Source organism: Aptenodytes patagonicus, chromosome 4, assembly GCF_965638725.1.
Source record: "Aptenodytes patagonicus chromosome 4, bAptPat1.pri.cur, whole genome shotgun sequence".
NCBI classification, from domain to species: Eukaryota; Metazoa; Chordata; class Aves; order Sphenisciformes; family Spheniscidae; genus Aptenodytes; species Aptenodytes patagonicus.
Window position 1 is genome coordinate 17,290,459 of NC_134952.1, and position 23,531 is coordinate 17,313,989.

The window sequence follows — 23,531 nt, forward strand, 5'->3', positions numbered from 1 at the left end:
AAGGGGCAGCTGGTGAGACCAGCTGGTGACTCATGTGACTTGGAAGCTCCCCGAGAAGTGGACTTTGCTGACCCAAGACAAAAAAAAAAATCCCCAAACAAAACAATTCAAAGAATAACCAAAAAACCACCAGTGCTTATGATTCTTGCGTGTTCCAAGTCCTTTGTAACAGCAACCAGCTTAGTTATCAGTCTTCTTACTCAGTCACTTTACTAATTATATGATTCTGCTTTTCTAAGTAAACTCCTGGAATTTCCTCCCTCTGATTTGTGAGGGCGCTTCTCAGGGCCAGTATTTCCCTCCATTTAGCTAAAACAAACAAGAGCTTTCTCTTTGAAAGTATTTCAGCATCATGAGATAAGTTTCCTTCCTCCTTTTAATAATTGCAGGGCTCTCCAGAGGAAAGTGTCAACAACATCATTTCCTTCCAAATTCTAATGTTCTTCTAGGTGGTGAGATTAGATTACACTAAAATTAATTGTTGGTTTCAAGCCTTCATTCTTCAGGCAGCAACCTCAGCTCTCATGAACGTTATTACTTCAACTCACCTGTGATCTTTATTCACCTTTCCCACTTCTCTGCATCAGGCGGTCAGAGAGCACACAAAAGCTGCAACCCACAACCAAAAAGCATAAAATCCAGTAGTTAATGTGATTGCTGTACCTTAATTCTCTACCTGTAGGGAGCGTTCCCGCGGACAGGGCACATGGGGAGACATAGGATCACAGGCTCTGTGTTGACGAGTTTACCATCTCATTTGAAAAATGGTAAGAAAAGCCCATGCAGCAGCCCAGGGCATGGGGATGAAGGAAGTAGCAATGACAAGACTGCGTGGTTAGCTGTTGTACATCTCAAACCACTTCACTGAGACGACCCATTTGGACGTTTTCTTTTACAAATAAATAAGTGAATAAATAAAATCAGCTAGCTCCGTCTGTTATTCACCCTAACCACAATAGGGTGGATTGATAGCTTGTAGACGGGGTTTTGAGGAGATATGGAGAAAGTGTCCTTCCAGATTAATTCAAGGACAGCACTCTAAGGAGTCTGTTACCCATTTTTCAAGCGTTCCTGTTTATTTACTGAAACAACAGGAGTAATATGACATCATAAATCTTTTAAAAATTGAAATAGTAGTGCCATTCTTGAAAGATTAATAATAAGGAACGCCTTTTAGAGTGTGCTCATGGAAATGTAATATGAATGATTAGTGGTTTTGAACATTAGAATTACAGTGTATAATTGTGATGTTATAGCAGCTATATAGGAGCCAGTGATTCCTTAATGGAATACATTGTGAATTTAATTATTTACATGGAAAAATCAGGGCTGATACAGTCACTGAATGATAGACCTACCATTTCCTACATCCTGCAAGTGTTATGAAGGAGCAGCGTTGCTGTCTATGCGGATACATTCAGTCCACGTTTGTTATTTAGTTAGTTTTAAATTCTACCCTACAGCAGATATACTTTTGTGTTGTTTAGGCTATCTTCCTGCAAGGCCTACCATAGGTGCCAAAATTCATTGAACGAGGATTTTGCTTACAGGAGAATGGGGCCCGTGTCGGAGGCTGAGGTTCATTCTTTGGGCAGGGAGGGAGCTGTCTCCCGCTGAAGAACCAAGTGGCCACGCAGGGTGCTTCGCCCTGTATTTCTTCTGCAATGGTGGTTTCAAAACTATTTGGCAGAACCACATCCAGCAAAAACATGCTTAAAAGTATGTATATATGCTCGGGAGACACATTTCCCTAGAGTGGCTTCTTGGTATACGTACAGTCACTCAGAAAAAATCCAAGAGTTCTTCAGATGCTTTTGTAATGTCAGTAATATTAAAAGTACAGTTTCAGTCCAGAGCAAAACATCACTCCCCTGCACAAAAGGCAAGATCGCATAGAATCAATATCTCTGTGTCGGTAATTCTTCCTGTAAGTATTTGCCACCCACAGGGTGTACCTTGCAGGGCTTCTCAGCTGCCTTGGGATGCAGGCGTGTGCCTCTATGCCTCCCAGCTCAGCCGAGGGGTTTTACACGCCGGGCTGTATTCAGAGCGGCTGCACCAGTCCAGAGGTTTTGCTTGCTCCTGTGAACAATTGATTTGATAGCAAAGGGAAGAAAGAAGAAGAAGTTTTTAAATCCTCTCAGCCCCAGTTGAGGGACTCATCGTAAAACTATCAGACAGAATTCAGCAGAGTGGAAATCCCTGCTCTGATAAGCCCCAGCCCTGGAAAGCGAGGGGTGCAAAGTTCAGGATGGAGGTGCGCTTGCTGGATGCCCTGCACTCCCCCATGCTTGGCCCTCGCTGCTGTTACTGACCTGTGGTGTTACACATCATTAATGTTAAAAAAAGAGCATCTAACCAAATTGAGCTGTAAGCAATTCACACCTAAACTACAGGCTTTCCTTTTTGCTGGAAAAAGATTGTAATTCAGTGAAACATTAATTCCAGAAATTCCTGGTGCATGATCCTGCACATGGGCATGTGTCTTCAGCATGCAAGGAACTGTAAATGCACTATAAAAGAGCACATTTGTTAACACAGTTTATTGGCACACTTATTGGCAAAGCATACATAAAATACAGTTGTATTATATAACACACTGACTCACTGTGTCTTTACATGATGAGTTGAACATAGTAATATGTAAATGAAAAAATTAGTTTCTTTTATAAAGTTTCACATAAATACACCGGAATAAAAAAAAAAAAAAAAGTAAAACAAAAAATAGTTTGAGGGCTTTACAAAAATATTATACAAGAAATATACTATGAAAAGAAATAACAACAAGGCCAACTCAGATACAATAATAAAAACACAAAAGTTTTAGATTTATTAAGCTGCCCACAAAGTTAATGGATTACATGGCTTTAAAATATCTGGATCGACAGCAATTTTACAAAGCATAAACTCTCATAGGACTGGGTGTCTTTTTCCACATAAAAATATTTCTCATGTCTTTGATGAAAAAAAGACATTTCTTGTTTCAGCACTTTTATTAAATGATGGAAAGAGTATCTACTGGCATCAGCTAAATGCAAATTAAAAATGCTGGATCCTTTAAATGATTAACTGATGAAAGGAAAGTTAAAGAAAGAACAAAAGTTACTTTAAATTACTTTTCTTCAAAAGCTGATTTTTTCTGAAACAAGAAATTTCAGGTGCAAGTTGAAAAGCAGAAAATATATTACAATTGTAAAAAGTTTTACATAGTTACGTTCATGAGATCCTGAGCACTGATGACTTGTTAAAATATGGCCATTGTTTGATGAGGAAAAAACCAACCCCTTCCAATAAAATGCATTGTCAGAAATTTGCCATGAAATGCTATTTAATTTTCAATTATTTTAATTGAGGTCAGTGCCAGTATCATGTCATATGTGAACGCTTCCAAGAAATGTATATGGAAGCTTATACAAGAGTTTTCCCTAATTAAAAAAAATCAGATAGCTTTAGTTTAGAAATAGATACTGTATGCGTTGAAAGGTGTTTTTTTAAATTTTATTTTGGAGAATGCTGTGAAACAGTAATTAATAACCCACTGACATACATTGCAGTGGGTATTGCTGCAGAATAACCTATTGGGAAGCTTGTGGTGTGGGGTTTTCAGATTTAGTCTCCTGGTTAGCAGGAGGTTTGCTGTTCCACGGGCTGTTATTTCCCAGTGCAGGTGAATTGTTGAAATCTTCTTCATCATCCATGCCATTTGCTGCATCATACTGTGTATTCTCTAATCTAGTGATAAGCCTTTCGTCTTCATCCCCAAATTCGCCTCCCATCAGAGTTGGTTCTCCTACCACCATCACATCCTGTGAACAGCACCCAATATTTGTTATATGGAAACCTTGAGAGAGAAAAAATCAACTTAAAAAAATTATGTTAGAGAATTTGCATCTCTCAACTTTGTGATATTTGAACAACAGAGTTAAAAGCTCCTGCATAGTAGGAACCAGGAGACAGGCTTACGCTTTTTTTCTAATTCAAATGAAAAACTATAATACACCTCTCTAGCCGCATGCTCATGGCTCTGGATCTCAGAAACCCCAGAACTGAAAAGCAGGTAGACTGAAAAATGCGCATGATTTTAAGCAAATAAGCAGGCTATGAAACTGTCTTAAACTCCTGCTTGAAATATTTAGTCTTCATCCAGTAATTCTTTCCTGAGCCATTTTATTTGGAAAGGCACCAGGGTGCATCTCAGTTGCAACTCGGCGATATGCGTATTTTAAAAGTAGTTTAAAAGAAACCACATTTCTTATCCTCAGACTTCTCAAATGTGGAGCACAGCACTCTAATAAAGATGGTAACTCTCTTATCCATAGCCAGCCAAGCCCTTTTACGCATCCAATATACTTGACATTCTGCTACTTAATTATGGTAATTAATTTAGGTAAAGTTTTCGATAAAAACAATGTTCACACTGATTTGACAATTTGCATAGCTAATTAAGTCATTAGCAAAAACCTGCTGATTGCCAACAAGCCCTGAATTTACCATCTGTTATTTCATGGTGCCTGTCACCTAACTCCATGTAGGCAACCCTGCCGCCAATCTGTGCAGTAAGAGGACCAATCTGTCCAGCTGGTACCGTAAAAGGAGGATGAAGAGTGCTAATTATAATTACACTGATGAAGCTAGTAGTCATCAAAAACTGAAGCATGCAAAAAAGAAAGAATTCATCTAATCACTGCTTTAAGTACAAATTGTCCTTCCACGAAAACAAGTAAACCGCCTACTGTACTCCAGTGCATCACAGATTTGCTGCAAAAAACCTAACCACCAGCATGGGATAGAAAGGTGCAAACTTGAGATTGGAAAGCAAAGGTGCAAAGCCAGAGAGCTCACTTCTCTCTGTTCAACGGAGAATCAGGCTGCTGTGCTAACCGCTAAGGAAATTTGTGGGATGCATCTTTTCATGCAGCTCAGGTGGCAGGGCATCAGCTAGCGTTTGGTAAAAGTGCAGTAATTCCAGATGTCTAGCTTTGTACCTGCTGATTTAACAAGCCCTTCCAAGAATCCTAGTGAACAACAGATTCATATTTTAAAGGATCTGTTCCTCCTTATGAATGTAAAAGTATTTGTAAAAAGCAAACAGAATACAAATGTTTGCATTCAATAAGGTTTCTTTTTAATCAGATATGTACTTCCTTCACCATGAAACAATACAAATTATTGCCTGTAAGTATTTACACTGTTTCTCGATATCCCTCAGCAAAGGCTGAAATGCTACAGAAGTATGTTTATATCACGTTTTCAGCCTGTGCTATGTGAAAAATTTGTGAGTAGATGGAAAGTGTTACATGATTTCTTCTTTACATTGTCTATATTTTGTTACTTCATATATCCATAAAATATTTGATTAAATAAAACTCACACACAGCTTTGCAACACAGAAGTTTAAAAGACAAAGGTCTTTATAACCAAGTTTATCCTAATTTATTTCATCCCTCTAAACAACAGACAATATATAGTGTGCACTGCTGAACCAGACCTGACCCCATTGTGTTGTGAGAGCATTAATGACAAGAGAGACCTGGCAGAGGACAGCAAGTTGGGTTTGAGCGTGCAGTGTGATACGGCAGGCAAAAAGGACCATCAGTGGCTGAAATACAGAATCACAGACCGAGGTGGCAACAGTTCCTCTCACTTCAACGCTCTTGAGTATGGACATCAAGTTCTCCCTGTTGCCATACCAGCAAGAGGTCGGCAACCTGGATGAGACTTAGAGAAGCGCGTCAAAAATAACTATGGGGCTAGAACAGCTGGCTGGGGAGGCCACGTGAAAGAATTAAATATGTATTACATCCACCAAACGATTGGGAGGGGTAAATATGCTTAACAGCTGCAAGTGCTGAAAGGAAGAGGATCACTTTAGGCCAATCCGACGAGGTGTAAACTAGGGTACTAAGATGACATTAAGTAAACGAAAATGTAACCCCCACTGCTAAGACAATATTCCTGTTACTGAGAACCGCAGACTGAGGATTAATGACCCCACTGGAACAGTGCTAGCTTTGCTGCTCAGGTCACCTAACGCTGGGCTGGGAAAAATCTCAATCTGTGGTAGGAAACATTTGTGCATCAGCGGGGAGATGCTCAGTGACCTTGTAAGTATTTCCATCTCTAATTTCTCAGATTCTTTGCAAATATTATTCCTTTAATATAATGACACCCACTGAGAGCACAGTTTGCACTTATATTTCTCTCCATGCTATTGAGTATCTCTCTCTCTCTCTCTGGGAATTAAACTACAATTATACTGAGGTTAGTGGAGTTTTCCCTCATTCTATTTAAAAGATAGATATCACAGCATTAGTTACAGGACATTTTTAAAAAATAATATATATATTCTTGACAATCCTGCCACTTATAGTTATGTCAGGCAAAAATAGTGTCTCAGGAAGCGCACATGCTGGTTCCTCCCCAGAGAGGATTCTGCTCCTCAGACTGAAAGCTGAAGACCCCACCGAGTGCACCCCATTGAACCTCCACTCACTAGTTCCCGTGCAATGACCACCAACCTCTGAGGAGGACTGGAAGTGACTCCTTTTAGAGCCCCTCAATGCTTCTCCTTAAATTGGCCAGTGGGGGTCACTGCTGTTGAATGACACAAGGCTCCATCCCTCCCAGGGTTGAGGCTGCAGCTCTGGAGTGCTCCTAGCTCCTGCTCATGGAGTGAGAAGCAGAATCCAAGAATTAAACCCTAGTCTCTTGCACGGCAGCACACACTGCTATGGCCTAGTTATGGTAGCACATATTTGACTAGATTAGTTTAAAAAAGATTTAGACTGTAGTCACTCAATCTTATTAATTTACTTTGTGCTTAGAAACAACATTTTTGCTCAAGGAATGTCTCATGATAGTAAAATATGGTTGCAGTGAGGCACCGTAAATAAAGCAGTGGATGTTTTACATTATGTGATAGAAATGTATTATTTAATAATATAACCACAAAAGCAGCTTTCATGTATATCATACCTTTCATCCTGAAATAACCCTAATTGCCATCCGAACTTAAATTGATGCATATAAACTATACACAGAGATCACTTCATACACAACTCAAATGCAAACACTTCTATTTAACAGACCAGTCATTTCTCAAGCTTCATCTTTTTTATAACTAGCCTCAAAGTTTAGCTCTGCTATGACCAGTTAGGTAACTAAACTTTTTAACTTGGGATTTTAAAGATCATCTGATGGCTAAACAAAGTCTTACTGGAGTCAGGAGGTAAAAATGTGCGGTGGGCCATGTAAAATTCCCCATACCTGTGCCTGCCATCTTTGCTGCTGTTTAATACGTAGCCCCGCTCAGTGTGTTATGGTGATTAGTTCGTAGCTCAGGTGTCACAGTCCCCAGAAGTAGAAGAAAAGTGCTTCACAAACCTGAGATAATTAAAAATGCCTGAAACTATCAAGTATATTATTCAAGCAAGCCTGATACTCCAAGGACTGAAGGTTGCACTAGTTTTAGCAGCCAGCATACCTCTAAGTGCTAAGTCAAAAGAAGAAGGGTACCTCCTCCTGCCTTCGTTCCTTCCTTCCTTCTTACAGAATTGTATTAGCGGTGATTATTTTAATAATTGACTTCCTAGCTCCTTGCCACAAAAATTATTAATGACTGAGAGCCCCATTGCTGCCCGCACCCGTAATGGTCACTGCCTCCAAGGCAAATACATCGGACTGACATTGGTGTTGAAATGATCTACAGAAACAGAACCGACATTTTAATTAGGTTTCAGAGTAAACACTTTCTAGCGGAAAATGGTTATCTTTCACGTCTCATCATACTTCTCTCTGTTAACTTGACATTCTGGTCTTGTTTGGAATATTTTTCTTAAAGCGCAACAACTGGAAACCAATTTGTTCACTCTCATATCCTTACGGCTAAATCTTAGATTCTGAATTGCACAGTTCTGAGACACGGGATAATTTCTGACACTAATCTTCTGTCCCTGGAACTGCAGCTCTGGTACTACTACATTCATTACAATCCACCTAAACCTACCCCCTGTTTCTGAAACACGTAAGAGATTGTATTGCTCCCTTCCACATTAGCAGGTTTATTTATGGATTTGGCTTTTGAGGAGCTTACAGAGAACTACAAAGAGAAAGAGAGATTATTGAGGTATGTAACTTGCTTAAAGAGTGCAAGGAGGCTCTAATTAAGACTCTGGATGTAACAAAGAACATTTGATTTACTTAGTGGCATGTAGTGATGCTTTATTCTTTCCAACACAAATTATATTTCACTGGGTTCATGGTTACAGTATTACACTCAACAGAATCTTCATTAGTAAATGAAAGCAAAATCCACCTATTAATTTCTATGGTTATGACTGGGAGCGGCCTAGAGCAATGGTTCTTAGAGTTTGTGAGAGTTGTGCATTGTTGTCAAATTTCCAAATTCAAATAAATGAAAATGGATCAATGTGCACGTTTTTTATTAAATTTAACAGAAAGTGATACGACTGTATGGACCTCTTCTGCTGATCTTGCATATACCTGTAATCCACAGATCACAGCATACAAGTCGCTGCTCTATGTACAAGGGCCTGGGCTTGCAAGAAAGTTTTATTTGAAACAGAATAATATGAAAAATGCAAAGGAATACAATTTCAGCCAGTAAAGAGGCTTGAAAACTGAGCAAAGACTTGGGAAAACACTGCAGCTAACTTTAAATATTAGAAGAAATTAGTACTGTGTAAGTGATAAGACAGTGACACACCCAAATTAGATAACTAATTTCTTTAAAATCACAGGAAAGCTAACATTAGAAAGGCGGGTTTTCTATGAACCTTGGAGGAGTCTTGCCCATCTTTTTGTTTGGAGAAAAGAGGAAATTAGTAATTCCAGTTTCTGCACAATGGGTTAACATTTCTTCCAAAGATCAGATGTGATCGAGAACATGAACAAATCCGAGAACAGTTCAAATGACTGGCATCTGCTGAGACTAAGGCAGCTGAGTGGACTACAGTTTTTGGGTCCCTGTTCTGTCAACTTTCTTTACGCACTAAAAAAAGCCCATGAATCTGTGGAAATCACTGGAAGTACAGAGCCTGCACCAGTGAGAGCCTGGGAGAAGAAGACTTCTGGTGAGAAAAATGTTTTTGCGCTTGTGCTATTGGAGAGACTTTAGTGGCACTTGTTCTAGTTCCAACACACTACAGTGTGTTGCCTCAGCACTTACAGATTAAGGTCAAAAGAATCACTGGACAAGTAATAGGCCAACCTACCTAGGCATGAGTTGTGCAGTGCGATCATATAGTACACTGGCTCACTACATGTGTTTTAAGGATGTAGGAAATATGTAATATGTAGGAAAGGTGTTAAACAAGGGACTTGGGCAGGAAGAGTCATATTGACATGAGGAGATGCTGAAGGTCTGCAACCAGTAGCATGAGAACTAACAGAATCACAGAAACCACGTTATAAAGGAAAATGAGTGTAATAGAGTGCAAGTTACTGTCAAAAGGGCAAAACTTTGTATTTTATTTAGCAGGGTTGAGAAAGTATAAAAAATAGTTCGAGATATGAGTACAGACTGCGACTGACCCTTTTCAAATTACTGATGAGAGAGAAGATGCATACCCACCCACTGGCAGAGACCCTTAAGATGCTTTTCAAGACTGTGTTATTAAAGATGTATCAGAATGTGTCAACACAGTCAAAGTGCTCGTAAACTTAAGGCAACCCAAAGGGCACAGATGCTACTGATTGATTAGGCTGCAGCAACTGAACTTCAGGGTGCAGTGCCAACCTGAACCATGCATGGAAATACAACCACATCATTTCACTTTCTGAGCTTGGCTCTGTATTTTCAGCACTGTCCCTGCCTGAAGAACTGATCAGAAAATAACGCAGGTAGAGGAAATGGCACAACCTCCTATTACTGAAGAAGAACATGTATGTGACAAAAAAATGGTCCATCTCATTGATCAAGGTTTGCTTAGCCCCATATATTTATCTGAAGATCTGGAAGGGGCTATGGGAAAAATGACAAATCTCTCTGAAGTTTCAAGCTTTGTCATAGCTGATGGTACTCCAGCTGCTTTCCAGTCACTGTCTTGAACATGGAACATTTGCCTTTCCAGACATGAAGACCTCATTAAAGAAACAGAAGTTAATGGTGTGGGTGAGAAATGTGGATGAGGGATATGGGAAGTTAACACATTTGCCATAGTGTACACAGCATTACTGTAGGAGCAAAACTGAATAATTACTAATGTCCTAAACCAAGAAACATTACACAGAAGAGAGGCTAAGGAATCATTCTCTAACCAGGATAAATTTGTTATCAAAGAGAAACGAACATAGGAGCATAAAAGTGACAGGAAATTAGGAATTAGATTCTGTTATGGTGGAGAGACTGTCTTTGCTGGCTGGGAAGAAATCACTGAAGAAAAAGAGAAAGCTGGAGTACGTGACTTCATATTAATCCAAGTTTGGTATGGATATGAGCTCATTGTTGGGTTTCTCCAGAGAGGATGATGGGAAAAGTGGAACTGAAACTAGCTCTGCTTATGTGAGTCATCTGGACAGAAGATGCAGTGATTTCATTCCTCTTCTCTAATAATGAGGGGGAAAATGCTTATAACACTGAAAATGAATGATTTCAATAGTTTTTTTTTTCTACTGAGCAGGAAAGTCCCATTCACAGAAAGTTCTATGGCCAAATGAAACTTTTAGTTAGTAGAAAAATGTCAAATTGTGTTTGAGGATATCTTGTCTTCTATTGCATATGAGGAAAATCAAACATTATCTACTGAATGATTTGCTTTAAGGTAAAGTTAAGAGAAAGAAACAGAAAGCAAGTTACTGCTACCTGCAGCTAAATTCAGAAAGCAGTGGTATGCCTGTAATAAGGCCCACTTCAAAGAATGCATAATTTTGAAGAAACATGGTAACATCTCTTTATTTAACTGAAAAGTGTTGAATAGTTTTACACCAAAATATCCTACTGCTAAAATTATTTTGAGCTCTGTCTACTCTACAGGGTGGCCCAAACATCAGTTCCATCTGGTTTGCTATGTTTGCTGTGGGGAAGATGGGAAGAGCTGTTAGTATGTCAAACCGAACAGCTAAGCATTTTCCACTGTGCAGAGGGAAGGAGAAGAGTCCTAAAAATGGAACCTGATCCTCTATACAAAAGAGTTTGGACCATCTTGCTACTCTGGTACAGAGAGTAAACAATATGGAAAAATATTGACTACGCAGCATCCTGAAAGTCAATGAAGACTAAAAATCCATCCCTCATACCATAATAAACTTCACCATTATGTCTCAGATGCTCAACTATCATCTCCATCAGGAAGAGTAACCTTGACTACTTCATCTGTCAGGAGTAGCCTTTCAGTACCTGAAGTCAGCTTGAATATCAGTGGGAGTGACAGGTAACTATCAGAGGGCTCAGTTACACTCAAACATACGAGCACACGTGGCTATCACTGAAGCCAACAAAAGTCGTCTCTCCAAGGACAAGCAGGCTGAAGAGAGGCAGAGGGTCAGATTCTGATTCTGGTCCTACTGAACTGAACTCAGGGCAGGAAGTAGCCGAGATAAAGTGATTTTACTGTCTTTTAAACTTGGAGTCAGCAGGGAACTAGCTGGTTGCTCAGTTTTACATCTAATTGTTGTTTTTTTCTTAAATATGGTTGATTATTGATCCAACGGGTTTTCTGGCAGACAGCCAGCGAGGCAGAGTGGCCCCTGCCACCAGAGGATCAGGTAGCTGGCCTTCTGGCTGCTTTGTGCTCCTAGAAAAACCCAGAGGTGCCTATATGAGGGAAAGAACCTGATTCTGGGGATGCGAGCCGCGCGAAAATTTTAATATGACAAGGAGAAAATATGAGTTTAATGTACCAAAGCCCAAAGCTTCTGTAAGGTAGTGGATTGCTGAATCAGTTGCTAAACAAAAATCTTCATTTCATTTCACTGGTGTTAGTCTACTCCTCTTTTTTATCTGGGTATTCAAGCTTCCTAGGAAGTGCCTTCTTTGTGCTAACAAAAGGCCTATATTCTTTGTCAGGCTTCAGAAGAGACCTAGCCCTTTCCTATCTGCTGATCAGAAATCCAATAAAAATCCCCGCTTGTTATTCCCAAGATACAACTTTACAGTTCCTATAATATCAAATTAATTTCCCTAGCTTTAAAATGCATAAGCTATTGACTAAGGCACACTTTGTCACAATTTGGGGTTTGATTACCCCTATCTTGTGAATAAGGCAATAAATGTGATTATTAAAGTGCTGGTACAGTTCTGGAAATGACTTGGTGTTTCCCTATATAATTAGGATGTCAACAGTGACAGCTAGCAGGGTGGATAAGCTGAGACCCATATTCCAGGGGATCTACCCTCTGCAAGTGGAGTGGTTGGAAAAAGAGATAACCTCTGCAGGTAAGTTAATTCATAATCTGTTCCACTGGACCATCTGAACCCGGCATCGACTAGAGGTAAGGTACTAATGTAGAGAGACCAGCGGTCTGCTCAGGTACGGCTGTCCTGTTCCACAGGGACTCATCCTCACTTAGCACCTGGCAGATGGAAGTCTGCAAGACTCATGCTATGTCTAACAACATGAGGCCCAATCTGAGTCCTACCGCCAGTGGAAGGACTCCCACTGACAAGAAGGGGAGTTGGCCCAGGCCTTAAAAAAATAACATCTGGTCCTCAGGATACCCCTGCTTGAGGGTCATTCGTTAAAGCTGCACTGCAGAATGGCTTCTTCACATCTCTCCACTAATTCCCCAGCTTCCACAGCACACTGTGCAAGATCGCCTTTTGCTTGTGACAGTTTAGGCTCAAGAATGCACCTTCTTTACAATGTAAGGAAAGAATTAAAGCACCATAAGCGATTCAGGCCTAAAAGGAAATTGAGACTTACAGGTACCTGACTTGATAGACTCAGGTTTGCAGCAGCTGACTTTTTCTTGCTGTTGGTACTATTTGCGTTGTTCCCAGCACTGCTGTTGGAAGTGCTGCTGGTAGAGTTTTTCCTTTTTCTCCGTTTGGTTGTCGGTTGTCTTGTGGGTTCTGCTGCAATAAAATGGTAAGAAGGAAAGCAAATGGCAGATATTGTAAAGTGTGTACTAAAATGATCCATAAGCAGAACTGCTGAAATATTTTTTCATCTAGTTTTAAATTCCTATGTTTACTAGTATATGTACTACTATTAGATTTAACATATGAACTGTAGGATAATATTTAGACCAATGGAATCTGCTTTCAATTTTGTATAATGGACTAATGAAGTTTATTCTCCCAGCATTATCTATAAAGATATTTGAAAGCATTTTATCAATGGGAGTATCATGATGTCTATCATGGTGTTCAAACTGACTGTGTAACTTGCTGAAGGTCACACAGCGAGTAGCAGTTAGTGCTAAACAAAAATCCAGGTCTTATTCTGAGGTAGGGAACAGACTCAACTGACCCAGCCAGAGGCAAAGGCTAAAGGTAGCTTTCTACACTACTGCTGCCATCGATACAGCATACGAGCAACCACCATTTCAGTTCCTTCTACCTCTGATGTGGGCTTCATCTTTAGAACTGCCACTCCCAAGGGAACATGTTAGAGAGTACTGAATGCCATTCCTCTGCGAGTCTTCCAAACTCAGACCGAATTAGGACAATTATATAACTTCTCTTAAATTGGAAAAGAACAGAGGGGCAATTGTACTTTTCAAAATTTGGCCTGGGCACCCACATGAATAGTCTTAGATACGCAAATCTTTAATAATCTGGAAAAAGAGAGAATTATTATTTTGAGGTGTAAGAGGAAGGAGATTAGGTCCAGGCCTGTAAATAACATTATATTTGTCTCAAAGACAATTAATTATGAATTGTAGCTGTAATTTCAGAGTCACAGCAGGAAGCTGAATTACAGAAACGATGAATTCTGATGGAGCCAGTAGGCATTTTGCATTCCATCTACACATATTTTTGTACTAAATTATATCCTAGTCATAGTGAAACCATCTGAATGTACACATCTATAAATCAGTTGGGTCAGACTGAAATCATAAAACATCAGAATCATTTTCAGGCTTACTTTTGGTACAGTGCTAATTCTTATTACTTTCCTTTGTAAGTAAATTTGCAGTAAATTTTCCCATTGTTTCTATATTAATTTAACTGTAAAATAAGTAAAATACTGGAAATGAAACATACCTGGTGGGGCCACCATTCTCTGCCATTTTTGAAACAAGCAGGTCTTCAAGCAGTCTCGAGGACTTAGATTGTAAGTTTTATGTCTTGACATCAGTTCCTGCATTGGCTCCAGTATTACACACAACTGGAAGAAAAAGTCAGAATAGAATTATTTCATCCAAGCAAAGACTCAGTTGATCAGTATTTACATAGCTGGACAGTATATTCTTGGATTTTTTTTACCCTTGCTAACAGAGTATGCCTTGTATAGCCCAGTTTAATCTGCACTGGGATTGCAGGATCAAAACGCTGAATTGAGAAAACTTTTGCTATTTGCTATCTTAAGTATTTTAAAAAAAAAATCAGATAAACTTCAACTCTGGTCTTCCAGACTACAGAGATTTCAGAAGAGTAGAAAATTTTCATGCTTGATTGCCAAAGCTGCAAAGATGAATTAATAAATAATAAAATACCTGTAGTGGGTTATCATTCCCATATAGCAAAATGTACACACAGTGATCTTCTGACCTGCTGCACTCCACAATGAAGACTTCTCATAAATAAGGGTTGTAAACATGATATCTTAACTTGCTGTTGCATGCAAAATAATTCAAATAATTTTGTTCCTTTCTTGTTATGAGGACTATACATTCTCTTCCCACCACATGAATGACATGTCCAAGAAAAAAGAGAAGCATTTTATTTTCCTCGTCAGCTTGAATGCTCTATTATGTCAAAGCTGGAGATTTCTGAAAACATGGAATTTCAAGCAAATTTCTTCTTTAAATAAAGACATATATTTTCTATCTGTTCACTTAGTAATTAAAATCACTGTTCACCACTTTTTGCTCCTGTTAGCACAGCAGATCTAGCATAAAGAACACAGCGAGCTGGTTGTCTATTCCCTCCTGTTTATCACCACAGAATCATTTCCAGTGAGTTAAACCTTATGCAAAGCCACAGAAGAGTACTGACTTGCACACACGTAATTGAGGGCTTACTCTTGCTTCCAGGATCCTTGTTTTTTTGGTCATCCTACATGAAAAGAAAAAATCCAGCTTGACCCCTACATTCCACCTGAAATTTGCAGGGCTGGCACATAGCAGGAAAATGTTCCTTACTTGCTAACTGAGCACATTTGATAAGGAAATAGCTGACACAGAATAAACATGGAGCCTGCACGCCATTTTTAGTCACTTTTGAAAGCAGAACTGCATTTAGAAGCAGGGGAAGGTTTGGCTTTTTTTACCAACAGAAGTAAGGCAACAAGTTGGTCAAATTATTAGAAGTTAGAATGGCAACTGCAGAAAGGCATGACTTAAGCTGAGTCTTGTTCTGAGTTATTTACTTAATTTTAGCAGGTCTTGCTTGGATTTACTTCAGCAGGCAATGTTTTCCTTCCATGCTTTAACAAATATATAAGACATGAGGCAAATTCTTCTCTCTGGGCTGCACAGCTGATCAACATTTGCCCCATTCTCATTCATATAAATGGAGATGCCAAGTATGCGGGGAAAATAGCTGAAAGGGAGCTGCCATGAGGACTAAGAGATTAATTCAGCATTTAAATATTATTGTGTATTGGCACTGCCTTTTGATGAGCCTTTCATTAACAGCAGTTAAAACAGAGATAACATAAAGCAGCAGGGAGAATGCAGAGCTTCAGTATGAGGAATTATTTTTTTCCAACTGCAAAAATTGAATCTGCAGTTGCCTCACTGACTTTTTTCTTACATAGACTTTTTACATATATTTTTGTAGATATATATCTGCAAGGTAATCTTATAGACAGACAGTTGCTATCAGATTGTGCACTTTGGGCTCAGATTTTCCTCAGGTACAATATTCTACCAAAAATTAAGAGCATCAGGTCCTAAAGTATGTGCAGGATCCAGTTTATGCTGTGAAAGAGGTGTTGTATTTTGAGTTCTTATTCAATTTATTCTGAAACCTGCAGGCACTTGCTCAGGTTTTGTGTGTGTTTGTGTGAGAGATTCGTGATCATAATCGACACCATTGCTTTGGTTCTCAGAAGTCTGGGTTTCTGGCAGGGCTGCCTAAATTGTCTCATTATGAGCAGATAGTAACTAGCATGAAAAAGATAGCTGTGATAATTCTTAACAACTAGTTAGCCTGGGCAGGGCACTACACTACATAGATCTACTGCTGCTGGGACTAAAAGTATGTAAATATACATGTAGGGTCTTCCAAGATTTCCTTAGGGACACTTTATTCATGACACATTTACTCCTCCATATGTATTTATTGTTGGCAACAAAGAGAATGTTTCTTCTTTATCATCTGGCAAAGATGTTTCCTATTGTGCACTAACCGTAATGTGCACTGAGAACTATGCAGTCCCTGCTGCCTGTAGATATCTTGACTGCTAATCCTGTCTATAATCTCTTTCACTTCACACACAAGATTAAAATTGGATATGGACCCAAAATGTAGCAATGCCTAACTGATCTCACACACATGGACTCAAAATGACAAGCGCCGGGGCCCCTACACTGGGGCATGGGACAGTCCCATCTCCTGGATATTTGGGAGCTGTATGGACTTGCGTGAATTCCTTTTTTGGTTCTGGGGCTGGGGAGTTCTCAACCATTTTCTCCCTCTAAAGTCTGCAAATTGTAAGGTCAGCTTTGGATGCCTGAGTAATAGGAGAGCATTGCAGTCTGTAGTGACAGTCCATTTTAAATGCATCTAGCTCATGTGAATTGGGCACAAATGTAAAACGAACTGGATTAATGACGATTGATATTAAATCTCACCATCTTTTTCAGTGACCTTTGAGACCTACTTGAAATCTAAAGTGACTCAAAACCAAATCCCTGAAAGAGGGAAAGATCGTGGTCCAATTATCTTAAGTCTGAGGAACCTGCCACTGACAATCAGTAGCTTGGTTTTTGCAAAGAGCTAGATTAAAAATGTGGGGACAAAATGCATTTAAGAGCTAGGTTGGCCAAAACCACCTGCCGTCTTTAACTGCTAGTGAGCAGGGTAACTGGCAGGCTGGTTTGACTGCATCATTTTACAAGGTGACTTCTTAAAACAAAGCTAATGAAATGTTTTACATACTCCTACATTCATTGGCATATAGAAGAAGCCTGAGGCTTAGACTGCCTATTCCCCACAGGTCACCTAATCTCACTCTGTAAGACTCCTTTTCAAAACATCTATTTTAACATTTTTTCAAGCATTGGATAATATTAAAATGTACAAGTCTTTACTATAGTACTATAATAATAATAATAATAATAATAATAATAATAATAATATTTGGAACATCAACAAAACCGATCTCTTCTACAAGCATTTTCTGCACAGCTCAGAATCAGTCACCCAGGAAAATACCCTAAAGACTTGAAGACTTTAGTGCAGTGATGATGTACGATCACAGAAATAAATTCTACATTTCTAGGGACCCAGAACCTTTAATGGCAATGCTTGACAAGACACAGTTAGACATTTCCAAGCTCCACATTTAGGCGACACAAAAGGTGGGACTCATTTGCCTGTACATAGGTGTCTAGCGCCAGCTGAAATGCCCTAGGTTATCCTGGATCTGATCCATCTGATCTCTCTTGCTGTCCCAGAAGGACACAAGGCTCCATGTGGATGTTTCAGGCACTAGAAGGTGTCTTAAGTGTATGGGCAATTGAACGAAGCCCAAAGTTAAAAGAAAAATTATGCTTCTCTTAGCTTTTAGGACATATTTGGAAGAACGTGTATCATAATAGATTATATACTTTCCCTCTGCAGTACTAAAACCTACTGAAAGAACTCCACATGATGCTTAGTAACCCAATATTATTAGAATTAGTTTGCAGTCATGTTTCTGTATTTGAACTCATCACAATGATGTCTGACCATTACTGCGGAACCATTGCTGTTTCACTGTGTCATATCTGTGAGTTGGATCCATTGCTAGAGACAAACACAGCGCTTTACAGTGAGAGAAGTCATTGGCACAAAAAGTTTGTATTTGTGGGTGCCCAGCACACACTGGGACACATGAATGCATTTTGGTGCTGTATAGAGCGTCAGTGATTTTGCTAGAGTTCCATATGGATCCTATGGACAATTCATCAATTACAGGGCTTGGATCCAACTTGAGAAAATGGTAATGTTATACCCTTGGGGCTCAGGGAAGTGAAAGTAGGGAATGTAATAAAGCACATGTTTTTTTGCGTTAGTAAAACACATCTGGAAGGATTTGATTTATTTTATTTTTTTAATGACTTTTTTTTAGAGGAGAAGACTAGCATTTATAGGCTTCAGAAAACTGTGTTTTAAGAAGGGAGTTATATGAGGAGATACTGAAAGCACTGCAGACAGGAGTTAGAGGGTTCTGAGAATATGGATCCACACGTAATTTCCTGTAATACTTCAGTTATCAGCAGAGCGAAAATCGGCCTTCATAGGTAAGGGGTCAGATTCAGCTCTGAGATCACTCCAGTCACACCAAGAATGGTTTTAGCCTCATGGTTTTTGTTCTAACACCGGGTTTCTATTCTATTCCGAGAATAGATGTGCATTCTGATAGCAGTGAAGATTAGCAGAAAGACCAAAGCTCTCTTTTACCTTCATTTTGCATACCATAAGCTTATGTATTCTATTGCTAATTTAATTAGCAATTACCCTCTTCAGTGAAACCTCTTGTCTCCATGTGAATTTTTACATTTCCAGTAGCGAAGGTTTGTTACGCTGTTGGTGAAGACGTTGCGGTCCTGCCGGCTCTGAGCTGCAGGTGGCAGAGCTAGCCCAGCTAACAGTCTTCCCCTGCTTACATGCTACGAGCACAAAAGAACTGCAGCCTTTCAGTCTTTCGATGCCTTTTGCATTTTAAAGAGAATTCAGTGGGACTCGCGTCTTGCAATACTTAAATGATGAGACTGACATAACCACCAGCCAGTTTCTTTAAAGCAGGAAACATATCTGGTCAGTAAGTGGTGGGCAGCCAACGAGCCCCAAAGTCTACCAAAAGAAGCAAGTTTTGAGAACTGTATCTTCCCATGGTTACCAGTTTTGTCTCTATAAGCAAAAGTTTCACTAACCACAATTAAAAAAAATGGAATTATCTAAAATTTTCATGTAGATGACACTTAAAAATGTTAGTGTATAATGTAACATCAGTTTTTCTGAATAAAACCAGCAAGCAACCTGACAGCACTGAGAGTGTTCCCTCAAGTTTTACTGAAATTTAGTTTTAACTCTTTGATGCTTGAAACTTCTCCTGGTTGAATGCCTGTATTAATCACTTGAAAACTATAGGAACTGTTGCATAGCCAGAGCTCACAGAGATTTACAACCCTTCCTAAAAGTGACAAAAAACATTTGAATGGGAGTATTAGTCACTGTCTAATGTTCAGGTAGGATGTTGACAGTGAAGGTATACCTGGACTACACTGTGCAGCCTTGAAGGGGTTCAGTGCTTTCTTTTAGAGCTCATTTTTTATCCTCCACAAAGATTTTGAGTTATTAACTAACAAATCTGAACACAATGACATTTTATTTCTATGTTGAAATGCAGTCTTCCCTCTGCATGCCCGGTATGTGCTCCAGAGAGAACGGCTCCAGTTAGTGCTGCCAGTGAAATTCTGGCCCCAATGCGTTTCCCTGGGAAAGGTCCCATTGACTTCAGTGGGGCAAGATTTCTGAAAAGAACTGAATTTACTCTGCACACTGTTTTACGGACATCCACAGATATATATTTCCAGAGGTCCATGATATGTTACTGACACATCTGTGATGAGGAAGGGGACACATTATGGATATTTTTTGAGCCCCTGTGAAAGAGCTATACCTGAAAGTCTGACTTCCAGGAGTGGTGTCAAAGCCCGGTACAAGTGTCCTGTGCTCCCAGCAGCATGGCACTGAAACAGTAATGCTTTGCTGCAGTCTCAATATGGTTCATTCTTTGGTGTTAGGAATAGGGAAGGCTTATAGCTGAGTTTAAATTTCTCTGCTCATGCTTGTTTTTCAAAATCAATGTAAGTATCATTCCTCTGCAGAACAGAGGGAGGAATGAAAATTTCCTAGGAACATATTGCTGCTTCTTTCACTGGCCGGCTTGCAATTCACTGCTGAAAATAGCTTATGTTTTTTAAGAATCACATGTGAATACAGAACATTTTCATCTTAAAAACTGTCTTTGTTTTCCATTAAAAACATGCAGATATAAATGAGAAATGTTTTGGGTTTTTTATGAACCAAGAGAAATGAGGGGTTTTTTTTACATACTTGTTTTTCTGGAGGGGATTGCCTTTGCTTTGTTCTAAGCTCTTGCCCAGTATGTCAAGTCAAATATAAGTCTCTTCCATCAGTGCGTTTCAGTGGATAAACTATATCCATGCTCCTTCCCTGCATGATAAACTTTAAGCCAAAATAAGTGGTTTTGAGATTCCCATCACTCAACATACTAGTCTGCTACCTGCTTTCACTTTTTGAAGAGCCACTGTACGCTCCTGCTAAGATGTGGACACTAATAAGAAATGTTCATTGTACATCCCATGTAATGATATACATGGAATAAATAAATGATCAATTTTGAAATTTTGTAGTACTTAGTGTAGCAAGCAGCAAATTCAGTAACCACTTTGATTTAAATTACAAAAGTAGTTATTTTAACCTGACTATTCAAAATCCAGTCTGCACAGGCTCATTTATTTTAGAGAAACCTTAGATGATCTTTGGGACAGAATGAAACGGCAGCTCTTAACCCCAATAGCTTAAGTAGTCCAATACCATAGAGTAATCCCTGACTTGTTTACTGTGACTACTGTTCTCTCCGTATTTCCAATTCCTTCTGTGCCAAAGATTTGGCAGTGTATAAGCAGATTGAATCCTTGGTTTTGCTACATAGGTAGGGAACAATATGAGCTTTTGGTATCCAGAAGGAGGTGGGAAACTGCTTGGAAATATGGTATAGGCACATTTACTGTATTTACTCCTAAATTAAATACATTTGCTTTAAACAGATAGTAATGAAAAGGTTTAAAAACTGTCACTGAAATGTCTTTCTTTAGGCTTTGAGTTAAAATCTCATTGAGATGAATGTGATTGCACCTCTCAAAGAAATTGTTTTAGACTAGTTCAGGGCTCAGCGAGACAACACTGCATCAGCTTGAACTTGGCTCATATTTTAAGTATGTCTCCAAAACCATATGGAGTGGATATTTTGTGTTAGCTTTAAAAAATGCAGAAACTCGTTCTGCAGCACAATACCATAGCAAGAGCAGATTCTGGGACAAATTCCATAACCTGAGATTTACTGGATCTGGGATATACTTAATAGCCATCACTCTGCACTGGAGAAGGTTCCATGTTTTGTGACTACTCACCACGCTGAGTCAAGAAATATGTATACTCGCAATCACCTAAGAAGCTAGGAATTAGAATTTCTATCTTAACACTTGCAATATTAATGATCAATAGCATCTACAGCTTATTATTTATTATTTATACAATGCCAGAAATATACATGGATATTTTACAAACTACTGAGCCCCTTGTTCTGAAGAGATTCCTATCTCAACTAGATAAGAGGGAAAATACTAAGCCAGGAGTAATTTGGCAACAGTAAGGTATGCACATGAAAACAACAATTTCATGTAGCTATCTACAAGTCCCCTGAGGACTACTGATATATATTTAAATGGTTCTCACGTGTTGTCACTTGAAAATATGGCTGATTTGCTATGCAGATTGCCTGCCTCACATTAAGCAAAATGTCATTCATTTCATTGATAATTTGGTTATTTAGGAAACAATATAAGATCAATTCTGCCACAAGGCTCCTGGAATTCACTATTTCTTTCCTGTGTGTTGCCAAGCCTGCAAGATGCAGTGGAATGACATGCAACTACTGAAGCTCCATGCTGGATTCACTAGTAAATACTCAGCACTCTGTAATGTTTATTCATCCTGTGCTCTGCCCTGAATGCCAGTCTAAGACTCTCCAGTTTCTCACTAACACCCAGAGGTAGCAAATGATTTCTCAATAATGCAGTATTCAGCTGCTGAATTGCTCCCAAGCTACATAGCTCATCATGTTTTTACACTGCTCTGTATCTGCAGCCATTTCAATTCCCAGCAACAGTGAGAATGGAAAGAAGCAGCACTCATTTCAGGTAAGGCTAAGCTTAAAAAAAAGTGGTCTTCCAGGCAAATGCCACGATTGGGTAGGAAACAGAAACCATTCTTAACACAGCACAGCTATCACTAGCGCTGCAGCTAATTCTCGTTAGTGTGTTGGACCCCAATTTAATTTCTTTCTCTCTCTCCTTCCCTCTTTTTTTCTTTTAACATGTCAGCTAGCTAACAGCTTCCACCAGTGCCTTCTCCTCCACACACTCTGGCGCAATGCAGGTGATTATGGAAACTTTGCTAGCTCTCCTGTCCATTAATTCTGCCCTTTCGTGTGGTGGCATCAGTGACAGCCTCAAAACCGTGCACCTGGTCAGCAAGGAACACAACCTCCTTCATAATTCAAAAAGCTTCTCCCTCCTTCCCTGCATCCCACCCAGGACTTCAGGTTCCTCACTCCCTGCAGTGTGCCCATACTAGTGAAAAGGCTCTGGGTGCAACACTTCTGTAACCAGAAAAGCATTCCTGTAAACATCCTTGTTCTTGCAGAACTGCTGCTGAAATGCTTTGCAGACAGCTGAGCACACTCTCCCCTGAGGAGAACCTCATTTGAGGGCCTCCTTAGCATTCATATTTTACCAAATAAGCATTTCTTACACTGGACATGAGCAGTCTTAGTGACATCTTCAGTTTACATGTAATGAATGGTGTGAAGCACCTTTGAGACGCCATGTAATGAATGCTGAACTGGGCAAATGTGCTCTCCTTTCCCCGTCTGAGGAGAAGCACTCATGCTGGAGTTGCATTTGTGGAGACGAGCTTGACATCTGCCTTATTTAGTTATCACTTTGGCAGCATGCTCATCATTACAGCATGTGCTGGAATGAGTTCTGTTTCATAATACTCTTAAGCATTAAAAAAATGTTTTAGGCCTCCCAGTCATTGCTGTAACTATTTGATAACCCTCTCCCCTCAGACTTTTTGAAGAAGTAGCTCTTTTTACTTTCCTTGTGATTTTGCTTAATCTTTCTAAACTATAGATCTAAACTATTTAGATCTATAGTTTATGGGTTCAGAAAGGAGCTCTGTTGTTTGTGGTTTTGCTTCTCTCTTTGAAGTTTTAATGCTGTTTTTTAATAGATTTATATTTTTGGACTCTTTGCAAGAACTTTGCAACTTTAAATTATTCACTCTTCCTTTCATTACCCAGCCATTAAAAGAATGTCCTTTCAGTAAATGCTCTTTTTCCTATTCACCCTCTGTACAATGGGGAGATGTTTTTAAAAACCCT

At 39.3% G+C, this 23,531-nt stretch overlaps 1 protein-coding gene across 12 annotated transcripts in view; it reads right to left on the reverse strand.

Moving 5' to 3' along the window:
• Positions 1-2,525: 2,525 nt before the first annotated feature.
• Positions 2,526-23,531, reverse strand: part of LDB2 (LIM domain binding 2) — a 225,230-nt gene continuing 204,224 nt past the window's right edge. For 4 of the 12 annotated variants that reach the window (XM_076335991.1, XM_076335985.1, XM_076335989.1 and 1 more), the window contains 3 exons: positions 14,168-14,291; positions 12,882-13,033; positions 2,526-3,806 (listed from right to left, as the gene is read on the reverse strand). In XM_076335991.1, coding sequence (XP_076192106.1) covers positions 3,576-3,806; positions 12,882-13,033; positions 14,168-14,291 — 507 coding nt within the window. In that variant the 3' untranslated portion in view covers positions 2,526-3,575. Of the gene's footprint in view, positions 3,842-6,518; positions 6,662-12,881; positions 13,034-14,167; positions 14,292-23,531 lie in introns of all 12 variants that reach the window. The other 8 variants (XM_076335993.1, XM_076335994.1, XM_076335992.1 and 5 more) reach the window with 8 other exon arrangements.